This window comes from Lampris incognitus, chromosome 2 (assembly GCF_029633865.1).
Source record: "Lampris incognitus isolate fLamInc1 chromosome 2, fLamInc1.hap2, whole genome shotgun sequence".
NCBI classification, from domain to species: Eukaryota; Metazoa; Chordata; class Actinopteri; order Lampriformes; family Lampridae; genus Lampris; species Lampris incognitus.
The window spans coordinates 14201645-14221326 of record NC_079212.1 but is presented as its reverse complement, the minus strand read 5'-3'; the positions used below and the strand labels follow the sequence as shown (position 1 = coordinate 14221326).

General features: G+C 42.9%; 1 protein-coding gene across 1 annotated transcript; it reads left to right on the top strand.

The window, feature by feature from the left end:
• Positions 1-6288: 6288 nt before the first annotated feature.
• LOC130107718 (dystroglycan 1-like) lies at positions 6289-19026 on the top strand. Its single transcript, XM_056274444.1, is given in 4 exon segments — positions 6289-6512; positions 11888-12466; positions 15105-15131; positions 15133-19026. Coding segments are annotated over 3 exon segments (2736 nt in total). The 5' UTR covers positions 6289-6512; positions 11888-12040; the 3' UTR covers positions 17416-19026.
• The last annotated feature ends 656 nt before the right edge of the window (positions 19027-19682 follow it).

Below are 19682 nucleotides of genomic sequence, written 5' to 3'. Positions count from 1 at the left end.
GAGACAGAGCTGCCTGCCACGTTAGGTACGAGTGCCAGTCTCATTCAGATGCACTGGTTAAAACTGGAGCACATTCCTGGGCCTTTGCGCATGCTCGCTAGTTAATAAATCTCATAGCCCGTCGAAGAGAGAGAGAAAAAAAACAGGCAGGTGATGATTATCTAGACCAGAGCGATAATTAGAGAAGACTCAGAGTCAGGTTACAACCCACAGGCTTTTCATAATCTGTGGAAATTGGACTCTGTATATAGGACATATACTGTGTGTGTGTGTGTGTATCATAATAAGATACATGAGGGAATTGCATAGAAAATAAATGGGAAGGTTTAATTGACATATAATTTCATAGTTAAGGTCATTTACACACACAAAAAAAAAATTCCAGTTCTAAAAAAAAAAAGACAACAAAAGCTACACTCCAGTGCATCTCGTTTGACAAATATTTTTTACTTGGTTCAAGGGAATTTTTTCCTCTAGGGTGTAAGGAGGGTATACTTATTAGACTAACTACCGGGAGACTAAATTGGGTGCCTGCTAATCTTCACAAAATTAGAAACAGATAAAAACCGAGTGTTAAGTACGGCACCACAGTCATAATGCACAAAGGGTTTGCAAACACTATCGAACATCCACAAAATGTGTGATTTGTCACTATATCCTCTTATTATTTGGCTGTTGGACTGGGTTATGGGCTTCTGGATTACTGTTTGAAAGTTGCAGTGCTTATTCAAGGGCCGCTGGGGCCCGTCTTAGTCGTGGCTCTGGTATAGGATTCAATCTTAACTTTGCACTGGGGGGGTCACCCCGGGGTTATTGCCTTGGCTGACCTTTGCATTTGTTGATGTCCTCTCGATGTATTTCAGAGTCATTAGGCCCATTTGTCTTTGATAACAATAACTATTACCCACTATAACCCAAGTCACATAAGCCATTAGAGGATTTTCTTCACACTTCCATTTAACCTAATTGGAAAATGTCGAGGGCTCCTGCAGAGTGGTGTGTTTACCCGGTAATGGAGGAGCCTGCTCTGCTACTGGTCTAATGTATGGGACTACTAATGACCAATCCCTCGTAATTGCCTTCGCGGGTCTCTGATGGTGGATTAATTGCGCGGTGTAAATCGTGAGCTATATCAGCTAACTTGCCTCAGCAGGATTTAGATGAGTTTTAATTTACGCAGAGATATATGCAAATGTGACGAGCCAGAATTGCATTTTCCAGTGTGCCATTCAGTCAAACCTAGCATTTTGGCAAATCCCATTGTTTTTTTCTGGTAACCGATGGAGTTTTGTTTTTTGTTTTTTTGTCAAGGAGCAATGTATTTGGAGCAGTTTCAGTATAAAAAAAATACACACACTAGATGCTGGTGGCTCTTGGAAAACCTCATTTGTGCTGAGCAGTAGGAAAGGGGCGACGCATACAGGAACGGCGTTCTCTTGGCCCCGTGCAGCAAGGAAGTCGTCTCTCTTCCTGTTCTATTGTAAGCTCGCCACAGCCAGCGACCGCACCACGCAGGTGTCAAAATCTGAATCAGACACCTTACTCACAGCTTCAAGAAAGTCGATAGGGGGTTAATCATCACCTGTAATGTATACTCATTCACAAGCCACACTTTAATCACTTGGTCGCTGCTGGTTTTTTTTTTTTTTTGTGGTTCTTTGCAGTTTTAGGACAAGGAAGTGACAAACACCAGAGTAAACAACGAAAGCCCTCTACTTCTTCTTCTTCTCTTGTACACAGAGCGGCAGCCATGCCAAATATATGCACATAGAAAAAGTCTCTTTAAACTGCACAAATCCTCCGGAGTAATTCTGCTCACAAACAAGGAGGAGGTGGATTGAGATCAAGAGAGACCAAACGCTGCGGTTGCTGGCACAAGATATATGCCAAGGGAGGCTTCTCTTGAGTAACCAACAATTGAGAGAGAGAGAGAGAGAGAGAGAGAGAGAGAGAGAGAGAGAGAGAGAGTGGGGAAGGGGGGTGGGGAGTTTGGCTCCATGTTGGGCTTCATTTCCCACCCACCCCCTTCAGCAGTGCAACAGTCCACCCTAGCTAACTCCTCTAATAAGTCACTTGGAAGAAAATGTGGGGAGTCAGCTGATTCCTAATCCGCTCTCTTTCTCACTCTGGGCTCACACATCAGGAGTCAGATTGATAAGTGCAATCACATGGAAACCTTTCCACGATGTGGCTATCATGCTCTAGTTGGTAGATCTGCAGGTGTTTGGTTGTGTATATGCGTGCGTGTGCGTGCGTGTGTGTGTTGACAAAATAGAGCAGTGCAACACATGTGAATGGGAAATCCCCGATACATTAATACGCGGTTACACATGAGACAGACATCTGGGGATGTAAAACCGCTGGGGAAATTAATGATTTCTCGGGAATTACAGTCTCCTCTCCACGTGATATCTTTATTGTTGTGTACTTAGATTTAGAGATAGATTTTAAACACAATATAATTACAAAATGAGGGCTTTGAACATGTCTGGCTGGTACCATAAGTGCACGCGGCTCTGATATAAAACACCCCGCTGAAAAACCATTTGGATTATACGTCCGCCACCCACATATCTTCCTCCATCACATGGTACTTTGGTAATTCGACATAATGTTATACATTGAATCTCAAATGCACTGTTTAAAGACCCTACGTATGCACCGTATACTGTCTAATTCATTTGTACTGTCTCCCTGCAGGGGTGAACAAAGAGTCGGGGACTCAGATGATTGGCAGGTCTGCGAACTGCAAGAGACAGGCCCCCCGTTTCTCCGTCTTAAAATCATATCCACGCCTATCAAGGGTTTCATTAGCCTCCGAAGACCCTTTCATCATTACCATGAATATAAAGTCAATTTTTGGTCAGTGCTATTCATGTTCCTCGTGATAATAAGTGATGATGTTTTCATTCCATGTGCTCCACTGGCACCGCAGATATCACCAAAAATAATTACTGTGTACTGATAACAGAGCTATCACGTCGTTTTTGTTCCCCGGCAAAGCAAGTGACAGCTTGACGAGCATTCTCAAGGCCTTTTATTTGCTGTTTTTGATGATATCTGTGAATACTGTCTCATTTTGATAATTTGAGTGTGTTGCCTGACGCACTTTCAACAGTGGCTGTCAGTCTGGGAGATGCGATTCTTCTTCCAGATTTCACCTCACCCTTTCAAGTGCTGTTCCCAACAGAGTTCACGCCTTGTTTCAAAAGCCACAATAACTTCAGCCGACACAACGAGCCATGCATGTAAAGGGAAAGATAAAGGTTTCAACTGAGAACCATCTTTTGTACGTATCAGTTCCACGTTAAAAGAGGAGCGGGAAATAAATCAGGGTTAAGTGAGATGATTTTTTAAGGAGTCTTCCAAAGGGCAGAATCCGGCAAAGCTTTAAACGCTTTGTGAACGGCTGCCTGTCAGATCTGGCATGATCACTTATGGTCAATACCGACTGCGATGTACTCTGTGTAATGTATCAGGAATCAGGGGAAAAACCGGACGATGAGCTGGGATCTGCTCCGGCACATGGTTTTGCTGAGCAGATAGCACAGCTTACCTAATTAGGTTTCTTAATCAATACCAAGCACCACTACGGACGACAGACGATACGTTCAAAACTGTATTTCAATGCTTTTAGGCTTATAGAGTTGTTTCGTGAATCAATGGCTTCATTTTCCATTTTCAGAATGAGCAAAAGTTTTTAATTTGAGTGTATTAGTATCTGGCTGAGGACCCTGGTTTTTTCTTGTCAGCAATATGAATTGGGCAGCATCCATTAGTACCGTGCCCCTGTGTATTTGAGCACGAAGTGAATCGCTTCACCTTTAAACCCTCTGAGGAGTTCCAACAGTCACATACTTGCACCTTTTGTCTGATATGACTGATTTCATCAGTCAAAAGGAAGACCTTTCTTCTTTTTTTCTTTTTTCTTCCTGACAGCCCATACATTACATAATATTGCAGTCTGTGCAGTGCAATACAGTGATATACTCTCTGCAAGAAAGCTGAAAAGCTCCCCAGTTCTGTCTGGTACACGGCAGAGTGCCACACTCCTCCAATTGGCCATGTGATGTATGATAGCAACTAAGGTCTAGCCTGACTGGGCTGTTACTGTCAGAGGCCCTGGGCTTTGCAACGACCTGCCTGAGGATATCAGGCAACCCGACTCAGTCTCCTCCATTCAAATCACTTCTCAAAACAAACTTTCTCCTTTAATTCTCATCCCGTACTCTCATTCTCATTTCGCTGGTCTGCCTGTGTATATTTCTCCTTATCAACGCTCCTGGAAATCACATTGCAGTCTGCGCTTGAAAAGTGGCATATAAATAAGGATCATCATTTGGGTGTTTGCCCTGAAGTCTGATTTTTTTTTCTCCCCCCCTTGTGTCGTTCTTGTTGTTGCCCTCATGTAAATCAAAACGGTGTGGATAAAGTTGAACAACTTGAAACTATAAATTACCTCAAACGGTCGCAGAAAACAGAGTCCCGCTAAAGAAATTACTGTGCAAACATGTTTATGAACATTTTGCCTGCAGTGTTAGAGTAAAGAGAGAAAAGGTCATTCCTTCACTGAGTATTTCAACACGCCTTTATAAACAGAGACAACCTTCGGACTGACTGATCCTCAACTTGCTTGACTGAATGGACCTTTTTTTTTTTTAGTCTTTTGGTCTAAAATTATGCAAAGATTTGGCCAATAAAAGCTATATCAAGGTTTTTATATATAGATATGAGAGGCCATACAAGTCATAATATATTCTCACCCTTGCACATTCTTCTTACATACACATGTATTCTCATTCTCAGACACATACATTCTCCTTCACTCTCAATTTTAAAATTTTTCACTCACACATTCATACATTTGCTCTCATATTCAAATATCTTAACACACACATTAATACATTTTGCTCTCATGCACATGCAATGAATGTATACATTTAATATTAGGAATAATATATGTATATAAGAAGAAAATGTCTGTATGTGAAAGGAGAACGTAATGTATTTATGTGAGAGGGCCAGAATGGATTATGGCTTGTATGGTCCCTTATAATACAGGGAGAGAGAGAGAGAGAGAGAGAGAGAGAGAGAGTGAGAGAGAGAAACTGAGACTGACAGCTGATGACTGCTTATGGCATGAAACAGGCTTGTACTGTCTCATAAAGAATTTACTTGACTTACTGGATTTTACATATATATATATATGTGTGTGTGTGTGTGTGTATATATATATATATATATGGGATGATCAAACTGGGCACTGCAGATTCCTATTTATCTATAGTTGTTTAGAGCTATTCTCTGAACATATGTCTGAACATTAAGTACCATATAAAACATGTTTTAGCAACATAAAGTCATGTTGACGTGTGAAAGAGTGAGGTTAGAATAACAGTGGATGAGATAAGTGAATGTTTATTTTTCTATCATGTCACAAAGTCACTGTCTCTAAACCCCATGAGATTACAAGACACGTCATAGCTCGACCATAAAAGTAAGTGATGGGGGGGCTTGACAGGAGAAAAAATAGGTGAATGACCCAAGCACAAAGTGAAAGGCTGTGTGTGATAGGTCTTCACTGTGTGCATGTTGGTTGGTAGGTCACAGTGTTTGAGACGAGGGGACAAGGCAAGCAATTTCTCTCTATGTTCCGCACCTTTGAAATATGATAAAAGGGTCTAAATTGTAACAACACATACTTCGTTATTTTCATTTCCCCACAAGATCTTCGAGAACTATGGGGTTCTCATGAACACCACCTTCAGTAAAATGAATAACACTTTAACTTATAAACCCAAATCTATGAATTGTGTTCGTGGATTTCAAACAAGTTGATCACAGCAATACTTGTTGATAACCACTGTATAGGCAAGACATGGGCAGCAGAAGCCTTAATCTAAAATACACGGAGAACTTGTATCCCCTGGTTTTTGGTGATTTCACTTAATCTCAGCGAAGCGGACAAACAAACTAATGTACAGCAACTAAAAGACATGGTTTGTTTTGAATGGACACCTTAGTCCCCCCCCCCCCCGTCTCGCGTTTTATTTACCGATGTCAGCTAAGAGTAAACTATTCCACCCGAGGATGGAGGACAGCGGCGCTTCCCCTGCGCGCTAATTGCGACGAATAATTTGCAGCTAAACGTTGGAGGAAGCGAGAAGGACGGAGTCTCCGCTCGCGTTCCGCCGGTGAAAAAGAGGCGGAGTCACGCTCGCGCACCAAATTAGCCCCAACCTGTAGACCTGTGCGAGGAGGACAGAAGCGGTTGAGGGAGGTGTCGCGATCAGTTTAATTACAACAGAGCAATGAACTATGTCTAGATTAATTAAACAGGGCACGTTCCCTTCCGCAAACTATGATCAAATAGGTTAGTTTGTAACCTGCAAGGTACCCGCGCGCCTTTCGTCGCGGTGAGTGGGAAAGCGCGTGTTTAATGGAATTCTGGAAGTCGCCGCGGCTTTCTTGTGGGGGGGAGACACCACGGCTCGAGCTAGCTAGCTAACAAGGTCAGTTTTTTTTTGGTTTTTTTGTGTGTGTGTGCGCGTTCCTCCGTCACTGCACTACATCTGCTCGGGCTTTATTCAGCACCGTCCTTCGTCGTCATCTTCACCGCCTCAGCTTATTCACGAATTTTACCACACGTCTCCCATATTTGTGACACGACTGGTAACGGCTATTTCTTGTCACAACACAGGCTTTCGGCGTTAGCTTGCGCGTAGGGCGGCTATCCCTACCGGCGGTACCCGAGCCCATTCATTCTGCGTCTCGTTGTTCGACATTTTGAACGGACGGAGCTAACTAACTAGTTTGGGGATTTCTTCTTCTTCTTCTACGAGACGCGTAGAAAACACCCGTTTTAGCGAGCTGTTCAGTCGTGCCCGGTTGATTTAGTTCCGCGTCTGTGTGCTAACCCTAGCCGTGTCTGTCGGAAGCTATGCAGCTGACTGCAGCCGCGGACCAACTCGCGCCTGGAACAGAACAGGTGCATCTCGGCGCGAGAGACGGACAAGATGCTCGGATGGCGCTCGCCGTACACCATTACCGGGTTCGTTTTTGCTGTCGTCTGTACACGTTATCTGTTGCGAATAGGAAGGGGTGTCGGTACACCGCCGGCTGCAAAGGCTTTTACGTGGGATGAACGTTTTGTTGGTAACCGAGGTCGTTTCGCGAAGGCCTTGTCGGTTTATACCGAGTCCAAGACGGAACGGGGGCGATTGACTTGGGGCCCGCACATCGCTCGCTACCGTTAGTTAGCCTAGCTAGTTGGACTGGCGTTAGCTGCCGTTACTTGGAAACGTCCTCTGATTGACATCCCGAAACGTTCGATAAGCATGTCAATCAGAGGAGTTGCGGTACAGGTACGTCCTTCACCAGTACAACTCCTGCTAATAGAGATGTATTTGTTGATGTGTAGGGCGTCTCTCTTTTCTTTTCTTTTTTAATAATCATATAAATAGCCGTTTCTCTAGTCGTCAGCCACTGGTCATTATCGTCACCGTTGGTAGAGCAACTAACTGTTCACGTTCTGTATATTTCTTAACACATCTCCTCTAAATGGCGTAAACGTGGAGTTGTTTGTCGGCGTATCCTACCTAGCGGTTCTGGTTAACATCACTGACTGGTTAGTTTGGATCACAAGTTGGGACACAGTTTACTACTGGACGTGAGATGTACCGATTGACTGGGAACACGTTTTCAAACGAGCCAGGTCGCAGTGAAAGGATGACGCTCGCGTGGTAATTTCGTGTCAGTTTACCGAGGAAGTGAACTTTTTTTTCTCTCTTTTTTTTGTTGTTGTTGAATAGTTAAGCTAGCAGCAGATGTTAGCTACTCGGTGTGGCAAAAACGCGCTGGTTTCCCCGACTGCCATTGTTGACTCTTAGTATATTCCTACTGCGAACAAGCTGCTCTTGTAAGGGCAAGATACCAGGATAGACTGCCTAACCAGGCTGCCTCGATTTGTCCACTCCGCCCGTTTCCTTTCTTTAATCGAGCAATGTTTTAGGAAAGACAAGGGAAACGTCCACTTGCAAGGCAAGCGTGTCTTGTGGACGTGTTTGTTATTCAGCTCATGCGCTGTCGAGAGGCTGCTGGATGTGGTACGTCAATTCAGTTCGCCCCTGAATGCCACCGTGCGTTTGAGCCCTAATTATTTTAATGGTTGTAGAAATTTTGTCTTTCGCTTACAAGCGCGTAACATTGGGTCCACGTGCTGTGAAGTGATCCACCTCACTACCGTAGACATGGGCTGGGAATATGTGAAGATTTAGAAAAATGGCCTAAACGGGCCCATTTATTTTTCAGCTGTTTACCCTTCATAAAACAAGGGTTTGTCGTGGAAACTACGAGGTAGCACAGTTAGATATGCAGGGAATGTGTATTTGGAGGGGGGGCATTCTACTTGTCATATAAAAGACTAACAGTACCTTCCCATTACCTTTTGGTCTAACGCTGGGGATGTTGGAGACTAGACCCCCCCCCCCCATTTCATTGGTATCCATATGCTATGTAGCTTAGGCCAGAATTTGTAGTAAATCGTGATCACACTGAGACACAATTACCCTGTCTTAAAGCTTTGTGCAAGGTTATCAAGGAAGGCTGACATGTTTTAATTACTTTCTAGATGTTTTAGTGTTTTCTTTTTATTCCATTATGAAGTCAAATCAAAGACTGTAAGTTCATCATTTGACCTTGTCCTGTTTTTAGTTCTATCCAAAACAGTCCAAGGTCAGTTTTCACCAGTATAGGCAGCGTGACTAAGTCTATCTTTTTATGTTACATAGTAACATTTGAATGGAAACCTTTGGTCTCATGTCCAGGCATTATGTACGTAGCTGTTCTTAGATTTGTTTTATCTGAAATTTGATTTATTGACTTAGATTTGATCCAGTATTCATTTTAACTACACATTAACAAACAATGTATAGCAACATATTAAAATGTCGCATTTGTTCAGGAAATTTTTTTTAAACTTGATCCCGATTGAGCCGTTGAGAACGTGGATACTCAATGGACTCAAGGCCACATTGAGGAGAGTTTGCTATGATGCACAAAAATGTTTTTGTGGGTTTTTTTGTTGTTTCATGTGGCAACAGCCTGAGGTATTGTCTTCTGCCTGAATTAAATTAAGCCTTAAGGCTAAACCTAGTTTTATCTTAACATGTTTGTGTTATACATTCAAATACACCAAATTGATGTGGATGGATAACTCAAGCAACTTTTTTTTTCCCTTTGCTATTCAGCAAGCCTATTGTATTGAGGGCTCAGCCCTGCCAGTATGCTTGCTTGGCCTTGTGTCTCAAAGAGGCGGCTTTAGAAAATGTGACTGTGCAGTGGTTGCCATTGAGAATCATCTGAGTCAGAGGGGGGCTATATGGGGGAGGGAGTGTTTGAGAATGTAGCCCACTGAATATCTGTTAGATTGAGATCTCAGATCTGCAGCATGTCTTAACATGGTTAATGAGGTAAGGCATCTTTCAGCATTTGTTTCTGTCTTAGATTGAAGTAAAAGAGAAAATTAAGTGGCAAATACAGATGCCAACATATTAGTGAAACACACAGAAAACCATTGTTTTAGTCTTGTATGGAAAGTAGGCTACTGCTACAGACTGACCTTGCTAATGCGGCACAGAAATATTGCATTGAAGCTGTTCCGTAGTAATCCTGTTTTTGTGTCTCAAATTTGAAATATGCTAGTTGATATCTGTGTGTTGCATTTTAGATTAGGCGCCGGATAGTGCAGCACAAAGGACCCCTGTGGATGTGACTTAATTGAACATTTTAGCCTACCCAGTTGGTGGTTTGGTCATAAGATTCCCCCCCCCCCCTCTATGATACAAATTCCAGTTTATTGCGAGTACTGGTATATAACCATTTGCCCATTTAGGTGATATTCATATTTATGTTACACTGTGAGTAATCTATAGTTGGTATGTAATTTGATATCCAAACTTTCAAAAGATTTTTTGTTATTGGTTTTTGTACTGGAGTACTTGTTTCACTTGCCCTTGCCCAGGGGGAGGACGGGGCACATGGTCATTTACAATGTGGTGTGCCCCTAAAGCTCATAGGGATTTTTTGTTCTCCTCCTTTTTTTTTTTGTAAATGTCAGCAGGACAGATGCTCACTAAGACCGAGGGTGAAACATGGGTACTTGAGATGAAGGGGGGCGGGTTGACACTCCAGAGCTGCTGTTGCAACCATGAGGCCAATTCATTCTTTAGGCATTTTGCTGCCTTAGCATTAAAGTTGATGTTCTCAAACTGATGGTGTTTGGTCTCAAAGGCTATGTCACAGCATCTGTGCACAGGAGTTGCTGGGCTGCTGAAGGGCCACTGAAACTGTCTTGACCCCCCCCCCCCTGGTGTTCTTGAGTTTCATTACAGGAGCTAATTGATGTTGGCAGGTGTTGCAAAATGGAGAGCATCTAGGTCTATATGTAAAGAAATAATTCTTCTAAGTTGCTGTTTGCATTGTTTTCTTAGTCTGAGGGGATGGACCCAGACTGGAGATGAATATAAGCAATACAATTCAGTTATGCTGCACTGTGTACTTTTGTTTTTTTAATTGGCTTATCAAGTGGTTTAAGAGCAGAATGAGTTTGAATACTCTCTGGGTAATGCATGGTGTACACCATACAATTTAAGCATTATTCACAGTAAAATTACAGTAGACTGCTATAAAGGAGTTTATATTGTTATTGCTCTCATTAGCCCATCTCTTATAAAGCTTTGCTTGCCTTTCCTGCCCATCTTCTGCTACCTGATGTAATCAGAGACATATTGGGACATGATTTGGATTCAGATGGTTCTATTTAAAAATTCTGTAGGATCTAATCAAAATTTTTTGATGTACAACATCTGCTGTGCACATGACCACTTTAGGCAAGATTTTAGGTTTGGGCAAGATACTTAAGGCAAAACCAGTTCACATAAGACTGGATGATATTGACAGGATCAAATATCGCAATATTTTTGACAGAATAGTGATAGTTGGCTATTTTACAGATGACCGTTTGTGCTTCTATAACATATTTACACACAGGGAAGAAAATTTCAAGAAATTATCATTAGTAATGTAGTTATGATGACCAAGCAGGTAGAGGCAAAATCATTTTTTCTACAGAGTTCTAGGAAGAGCAGTTCTTAAAACCTTGTTTTTATGCCCTGATGGAGGCTAGATACTACAAGCTAAACCTGTAAACGAAACTTTGTTTTGATTTTAGTGTACTACCCCCTGTTCATCAGTCTTAGGAAGCAAAAAATGAAAGTAGGCCCGGATGAGAAACGACATTGTTTTCTAGTTGTTAGTCATAGCATCAGTCCTATATAGGCTGCCGTCACTGTATATAAAGGACATTAGGATTCTTGGTGATTGGCCAACCCTCCTACCTGTTTTCTAAGTGTTACAGGATTGGGGTTGGCTGGGTCAGCACAATGGAGACTCTTAATTCCCACCCCAAGGGCACCTAATTAAAACTTGCATCCAAAACAAATGACCTTTGACTCTTAATGCCATCTCATGAAAGTGAACATACTGAAAACTCCACTATAGGCAAGTGGCGCTTGGTGGTGGATCAATATGTCCCTTTTACCAATGTTTATTGTGTTGTAAATGTTTGATTATCTGAAACCTATTTCTGACTCATAGGCTGTAGCTGGTTGTCAGTAATTTCTTTTTTCTTTTTCTTTTTTTTTTTAAAACACCTACTCCTGTGTTTCATTGTGGAGTTGACTTTTTTTGTAATTTTTTGAAGTATTTTACAAAACAGAATCTGAAGTATATTAGCATTCTCTTAACATTTTTGCTTTTTCATCAAAGCTTTCCATGCTAAACGCAAAATCATGTTCTCATTTGTTCATTCTTCCGTTTTTAATTACAGCTCTGATATGGCGATCTAACAACCTGCCAAAGATCTCTTCATGGATAACAGAGATTGGCAACAAAGAAAAGGCAAAGGTGAATTCTGCATTGTCGAGCACAGCCTCTAACAGAAGGACGGACTGAATCACTTCTATTACATTTACTTCTGTGCATGTGGCCTTTCCAGTTGTTCTTGGACATCTGGTGGGAAGCACAAAGGCCTATCACTATGCACTGTAAACAGAGAGACCTGAGCTGTGGCGATGCAGGGGGAAGCAGACTTTCTCCAGGCAGGACTATCCCCCTAGTAATAGGGCTTCTGGTGGCCCTGACCCAGGGCTCCATGCCAGGGGGGCAGCAGGAGACCCTGGTGGAGATGATGTCAGTGGAACTGGAGGCTTCCATGCAGTCTTCTCTGCTGTCTGACTTTGAGGCCGCAGTGTCTACTGTTAGTGAGGGGCTGCCTACACTGATCTCAGATTCACCTGCGGTTACCGAGGGGGTGCACACTGGTATACCAGACTCTTCAGCAATCGTGGGCCAGGTGTTTCGGCTAAGGCTTCCGACAAGACCTGCCAATGGAAGTTGTAATATCCGTGTAAGTATTGTTAAGAAGTGTTAAATATTTGAAGCAGAAAATTGAGACTAATCACTTGCCATTAGAGTTGTGCAAATAGGACAAAATGGCCAGAAGAGGGAAAAATGAAAATACTCGTCTTTCCCCCAAGTTGCAACTGCGGGTGTTAGGGGTGGGTACCGGAACCCGGTATTAAACGGGCACCGGTGCTAAATTATTAAAGACTGTAGTATTGATAAGCTCTGACGTTAGCGGTTCAGCCATCAGTTTTGGAGAAATTGAGAAAAATAAATTTCCTATTTATTTAGGCTACATAAACATTATCTGCACCTTTTATCTCACCAACCCTGTTTCTAATTTGCAACACCATTTAAGACTTTTGTCTATGATGCATTTTCACTATTCTCAACTCAGAAGAGAGACGTCTCTCTCTCGGAGCCTGTCGCATGTGCGAGCTGAGGGGCGGGGCCAACTCTGCCTCTCTCTCAGGCACGCGCATGCATGCGTGCACACACAAACACACACACAGCCTTCTCTTAGTGACAATGGCGGAGAGAGAACTAAACAGTCAAAAGTCTGGTTATACTTCACTAGTCGAATGCTGACAATGCTTGTTGCCACAAGTGCAACAATTATTTTGTAAGACATGTAAGGGCGGAAACACAACCAAAATTTCGAAACATTTAAAAACATCTAACAAAAGTGCATCAAATACAGGCAGAGAAATGCAGTTTTCAACTGCCTAGCTCGTGGTTCATCTCTCGTTGCCCCATCCACCTCAGGTATGTCATGTACGCTAGCAGCTTAGAGCCCACCCAGAGTTAACTAAATTATACCAACGTGGGTTAATGATTAAAAGCAACGCTGTGTCCAGACATGAGAAAATCAAGCAACATTAATTCTGTTCATTTGTTTTGTTTTTTTCTCTTAAAAAAAAAAAAGACAAAAAGAACTTGTAAGAGTACCATTAAAGTACCAGATCAATAAGCAGTATTGGTAAAAGTAGTATGTGTGTGTGTGAGTGTGTGTATATATATATATATAGAGAGAGAGAGAGAGAGAGAGAGAGAGAGAGAGAGAGAGAGAGAGAGAGAGAGAGAGAGAGAGAGAGAGAGAGAGAGAGAGAGAGAGAGAGAGAGAGAGAGAGAGAGAGAGAGAGAGAGAGAGAGAGAGAGAGAGAGAGAGAGAGAGAGAGAGAGAGAGAGACTTTGCAGTGGTTAGCACGGTCGCCTCACAGCAAAGAAGGTCCTGGGTTTGAATCTCAGGGTTGTCCAACCTTGGGGGTCATCCTCTTTGTGGAGTTTGCATGTTCTCCCCGTGTCTGTGTGGGTTTCGTCCGGGTGCTCCGGTTTCCTCCCACAGTCCAAAGACATGTAGGTCAGGTGAATCGGCCACACTAAATTGTCCCTAGGTGTGAATGTGTCGGCCCTGTGATGGACTGGCGGCCTGTCCAGGGTGTCTCCCCACCTGCCGCCCAATGACTGCTGGGATAGGCTCCAGCATCCTGCGACCCTGAGTAGGATAAGCAGCTTAGATAATGGATGGATGGATGGTAAAAGTAGTAGTGCCATTAAACTCTTAACGATATCTATCCCTAGTGGGTGTTATTGGATAGGTTTTGAAACCTCAATTCTCACACTACTCTAACATTGAGGAAAATGAATGTATTCACCTGAATGAACTCATCTTAAATTAATATATTAGCCGTGTGTTGTTTAATAAAACACTTACATGCATGAACTACATTCAATAGCAACATACTGTTGAGAAAATTGTTGAATAAATTAAAGACTTGTCAACTTGGTTGAGACTGAAGAGGTCACTTAGATGAAGGGTGAAACGTTTCTCCCAATAAACCTTGTGTCCAGATGAACTGATTCAACTTTCTGTGATTACCTTACCTGGATTATTGAGCATGCCTCAAGACAACCAGAAAGGTTTTACCTAACAAAGAATTGCCATTTCTTACTCTTTTTGCAGAAATGTCATTCAGTATGTTTGTGGAAAGGGAATGAAAGAAACGGTCTTCTCAGGCAGCACTGGAGATCTTGCAATAAGCTTAACTTTATGTAACTTCACCCAGCCACTGGATTTTTAATTTCTTTTCACCTTTAAAATAACCGTGTCGACCAAAGTTTCTAAAGAATGTTAACTGATTTAATGATTTTTTCTTTTTGTTTGCCTTCACTCTAAAAATATAGAACATAGTATTTATGCTTTCAGTATTCATAACATGTCACTGCTCATTGAAGCAAGCTGTGGTGCAATTTGTTTCAGGCAGACTTATGAATGAGACAAAATTATTATTGGCCCGTAGTGTGATGCGTAATGAGGTGCTGTCATTTTGTAATAACTCAAAATGAAGGGTGATGATTTGGATAGTAGCTAGTGAATTGGAACTCACTCTGGCTTCCTTCCTGTTTATATATGACACGATTTGATAAACTGTTTAACTTTGCCGGTATTCAGAGGAAAACCATTTGGGTGGTTTGTACCTGGAGGTATTTGAAAGCTTATCAGGTCCCTTGTTTTCCAAATGGCTTAGTATAAACGTGTAACTAGCAGAATTCTTTGACCATCAAATTACTGCTGATGTTTGGCCTTATCGTTGCAGCTCATATTTTATGTGTGCTATTATTTGTTTTATTTTCTTCTGCAGCTCACAGAGCTGGGAAAGAAGACATTACCCCCCCTGGCTTCACTGGGACAGAGAGGGTTGCATTCTCCAAGGCCTGGCTCTGGAGCAGGATAAAGGGGTGTATCATATCTCTGTGTCTGGAGAAGAGATAAGTGGTAAGATTGGCAGCCAAGTTGCCCCCAGCACAGTCTTCTCTATTGAGGTGTACCCAGAAGAAAGGGCAGACACTGAGCCAGCTCTGCTTGCTCTCCAGTCTGATATCGGCGGCTTCCAGCCTTTCACCTGTGGCACTGAGGAGTCAGTCACAGTCCTCACTGTCATCCTTGATGCTGACCTGACAAAGATGGCTGCTGGACAGAGGGTCAACCTACTGGGCATAATGAGAAAGTTCTCACATGTGCCCCTGGAGCACATGTGGGTGGTCCCTGTTATCAACAACCGTCTGTTTGACATGTCTGCCTTCATGGCTGGACCTGGGAATGCCAAGAAGGTGGTGGAGAATGGGGCCCTCTTGTCATGGAAACTTGGCTGTGCCCTTGACCAGAGTAATATTCCTGACATCAGCAGCGTCCAATCCCCAGCTAAGGATGGGACCATGTCAGCCAAGTTAGGGTATCCAGTGGTTGGTTGGCACATTGTCAATAAAAAGCCTCATGGGGTGAAACGGGTCAGAAGGCACTTATACAATACTCCCACTCCAGTGCCCTCCCTGCCTCCCCCAGCTACTCATCCTGAGCCCCCTGTACGTGTTGTTCCCACTCCTACCTCTCCCTCTATTGCCCCAGCAACAGACAACTCTGCGCCCCCTGTTCGTGGTCTGTTGCCTCTGCCGGTGAAGCCAACAATAAGGGTCAGAGATCAGATAGCGCACACGCCAGTTTTGGGGCCTCCACAACCCACTAGAGTACTCGGAACCACAAGCACTATCCCTATTCAGCCCACCATGACCAGGCCTACATTTGTGGAGGCCACTGCTTTGCCAACACCACCAAATACCACTAAAAGGCCCAAGACCTCTGCCACCAAGAAACCTAAGAAACCCAAAACCTCCACTCCTGCCCCTCGGGAACCTAAGACCACAACAGCTAAGCCACCCAGGCGCACCACTCCTCTGTCTCTGGCTCCAGACTCAAATCAAGCCCCAGAGATCCACAATCCCATTGATGAGGTGATTGCATGGGTTGGCTCCTATTTTGAGGTTAAAATTCCTCCTGATACATTCTTTGACAGAGAAGATGGCACCACTGATAAGTTGCGTCTGACTTTGAAGAAGACTCCCAAAGAAGCAGTAAATGAAACTTCATGGATCCAGTTCAACAGCACAATCCAGCTCCTATATGGCCTTCCAGATGAGCAGCATGAGGGCAAACATGAGTACTTCATGCTGGCCACTGATAAGGGTGGTAGAAGTATCATGGATGCATTTGAGGTTAGAGTCAACCGTTGGTCAACTAATGACAAGCCCTCTGTTGTTTTTGCTGCCCGTTTCCAAGGTGATCCTAAAACCCTGACCAATGATGTCCATAAGAAGATTCTTTTGACAAGAAAGCTGGCCTATGCCCTTGGTGATCGTAACAGCAGCACAGTGACCCTAAGAAGCATTACAAAGGGTTCCATCGTGGTGGAGTGGACCAATAATAGTCTCCAGCAGAGTCCTTGTCCGAAGGACCAAATCACCATTCTCAGCAACAGAATATCTGAGCCTCAGGGCAAGCCTAAACTTTCCTTCATCAAAGCCATGGAACCTGAGTTCAAACCCATAAACATCTCCATTCGTGGTACCAACAAATGTCAAAGCTACTCATTTGTGCCACCAGGTGAAGTGTCCCTGCCTGTTCCTCCTACAGCCACACCCTCCCCAGGTACAGGTCGTAGGAGTAGTGATGATGTTTACTTGCACACAGTTATCCCAGCTGTGGTGGTGGCTGCCCTTTTGCTTATAGCAGGGGTTATAGCCATGGTCTGCTACCGCAAGAAACGTAGGGGGAAGATGACCATTGAGGAGCAGGCCACTTTCATCAAAAAAGGTGTCCCCATTATCTTTGCAGATGAGCTTGATGACTCCAAGTCCCCCCCATCCTCAAGCATTCCTCTCATCCTTCAGGAGGAAAAGCCCCCATTGCCTCCTCCAGAGTACCCGAACATGGCTGGCCCCCACAGTACACTGCTCAACCAGGATTTGCTGGAGGAGTACTCCATCTATCAAGATGAAGATCCTAATGCCCCTCCCTACCAGCCCCCACCACCATTCACTGTCCCCATAGAGGGCAAAGGCTCTCGCCCCAAGAACATGACCGCATACAGGTCACCACCTCCCTATGTGCCTCCCTAACGCTCACTGGGCTTTCAGTTTTGGGCACAGGAGCACCGTAGGGATACCTGTTTGTATTAAAAAAAAACTATTACAGAAGTAATTTCACACGTGGCTTTGACTTTGTAGAAGAGCAGGCAACCATACACACTACATGGCCATCATGGATAAGATACTCTGTTGTACGTTACTTGTGGGACTGGACAACTGGATGGTAAACAGTTTGTAATTTTAGCACTCGTTCTTCTTCTGTCGTCCTTTGGTTCTGCTCTCAACTTCTTGCATAATCTTTTTTTTTAATTTTTTTTTTTTCGCCAAGAAGAGTCAGTTTTATCTTTGATGTACTGTTTCTATTGTATAGAAAATGATAAAGAAGCAGGAAAGACTGCAGCCTGTAGGGCCTTGGAGAAGATGTCACCATGACAACAGACTCGAGGCTCTCCCTCACAATGTTAATCTTTGTACGAGTTCAGCATCACTTTTATCTGTCTTTGGGCCAGGTTTACTAAGAGTTTGCACCTGTTATTTCTTGAGAGGAACAAAATACGAAAACCAAACTTAAAGCATGGAACTCTTTTATTTACACACAAGCAAATTTTTGTTTCCGAGTCTTTGATCTTTCCTTGTTCTCCCCTATGCTTTGCTCCCTCTTGACAATGACTTGTGCAAACCTTGTGCATATGCAAATTCTTGCTAAACCTTGCACTTGGTGTCTTGCTGAAATGAACATTGTAACCGGTAGTCCAGTAAGGGGCGCTTTTCTTTTGTTTTACTTTAACACGTGACATGACCAAGATTTCCTCTTGTTACTTGATGAAAACGGACACCACACTGATCATGCCTGTCATAGATGAAGCCTAATTAAGTTACAAAATCAAATAATGACGTATATTTTTTTGTATCTGCCACTGATCCTGCCTATGGGATGAGATGACTTGCTGTTGGAAGGCGGTGTCTGCAGTCGGGACAAACACGGGGTTCCTACCATTGCAAAGGAGGTTGAGGGTGTGCTCCTGTTTCACAGCAGGGTGAGAATTTGTCATACGAACAATGCATTGGATTCGCTGTCTCGTATGCTTTCGGTTTGGTGGGGCAGGGGGGTCGGGGAGTGAGACGGCACAGTAATGTATTTCCACTGCTCTGCCTCTAGCTGCTGCACTGTATGTTTAGTGTGCTGTTATCAGTGAAGATGAGGCATGGAGGAAGGAGTATGTACATAATGGAGTGCCTGTGAACTCCAGTGAAGAACTCCATTACATTAGTGTTTTATCAGTAGCTAGTCGGGGAAGCAGGAGGAGGACAAATCAGCGTCAGTTTGTTCCATTATTTTATTTTATTTTATTGTCCGTCTCAATTTATGATCACACAATCGTTGGAAAAAAAAGACTTTATAGATTGTGGGAGTTCCAGAAAGTTTACTTGCCCATCACTCAAAATAATGCATCATGTTAAGAATATGATGGGGAAGGTAAAAAAAAAAAATACAATAATGTACGTGAATAATGTACGTTTCATATCTGATATTACCATTAGAAAAAAATGGTTAAAAATCTAATGTTTTTACTGAGTTTTTGATACGGTCTTAAATTGTTTTATGAAAATATATTAATAAAGATGTACTACTATTTGTAAAGCCTCAAAGACCCTGTCTATTCTCATTTCATAAATGATTTGCCTGGGATTAAGAGAAATATGATGGGTTAACTTTGATCGTTATGATGGTTGTCCTCTTGATTTTGAGGGTGTAACACTTCTAAGGCTGGTGAATATAACTTCACTATGTAAATTAGGATGAAACATGTATTGATCTGAGTTAATGGCAAAAATTAGAGCAGCGAAATAAACCAGCCTGGCAGAGTTTTAGCCTGGGCATCTTCTTTACGTGGCACATTTGATTTAGCCTGTATGATGGCGCATACACTTTTTGAGTTTGACCCCACTAATGTCTCTTCTACATTATTCACGAGGTGTCTCCCAAGCTTCGGTAGTATTTAGATCTATGAGCGATAAAGTGAGTTTAAGATGACGTCAGCATGGGCCAGCAGTGAGAAGGCTAAAGATGACTAAATCTGAATTATCCTATAATGCTTTGTCTACTTATACCTCATTTTCTCCATCATTTTGGATTTTGGCATATTTTTCAAAAATGTAAATTGCCTTCATGAGGAAGGATCTGTATCCCTGTTTATTAATCCATATCCTGTTTAGATGTGTGAAACCTGGCTCAGCCAGTGCTGTCTGCCAACATCGGCTGGCTGTTTGTGTTTAATGCAAGCTGTACACACTTG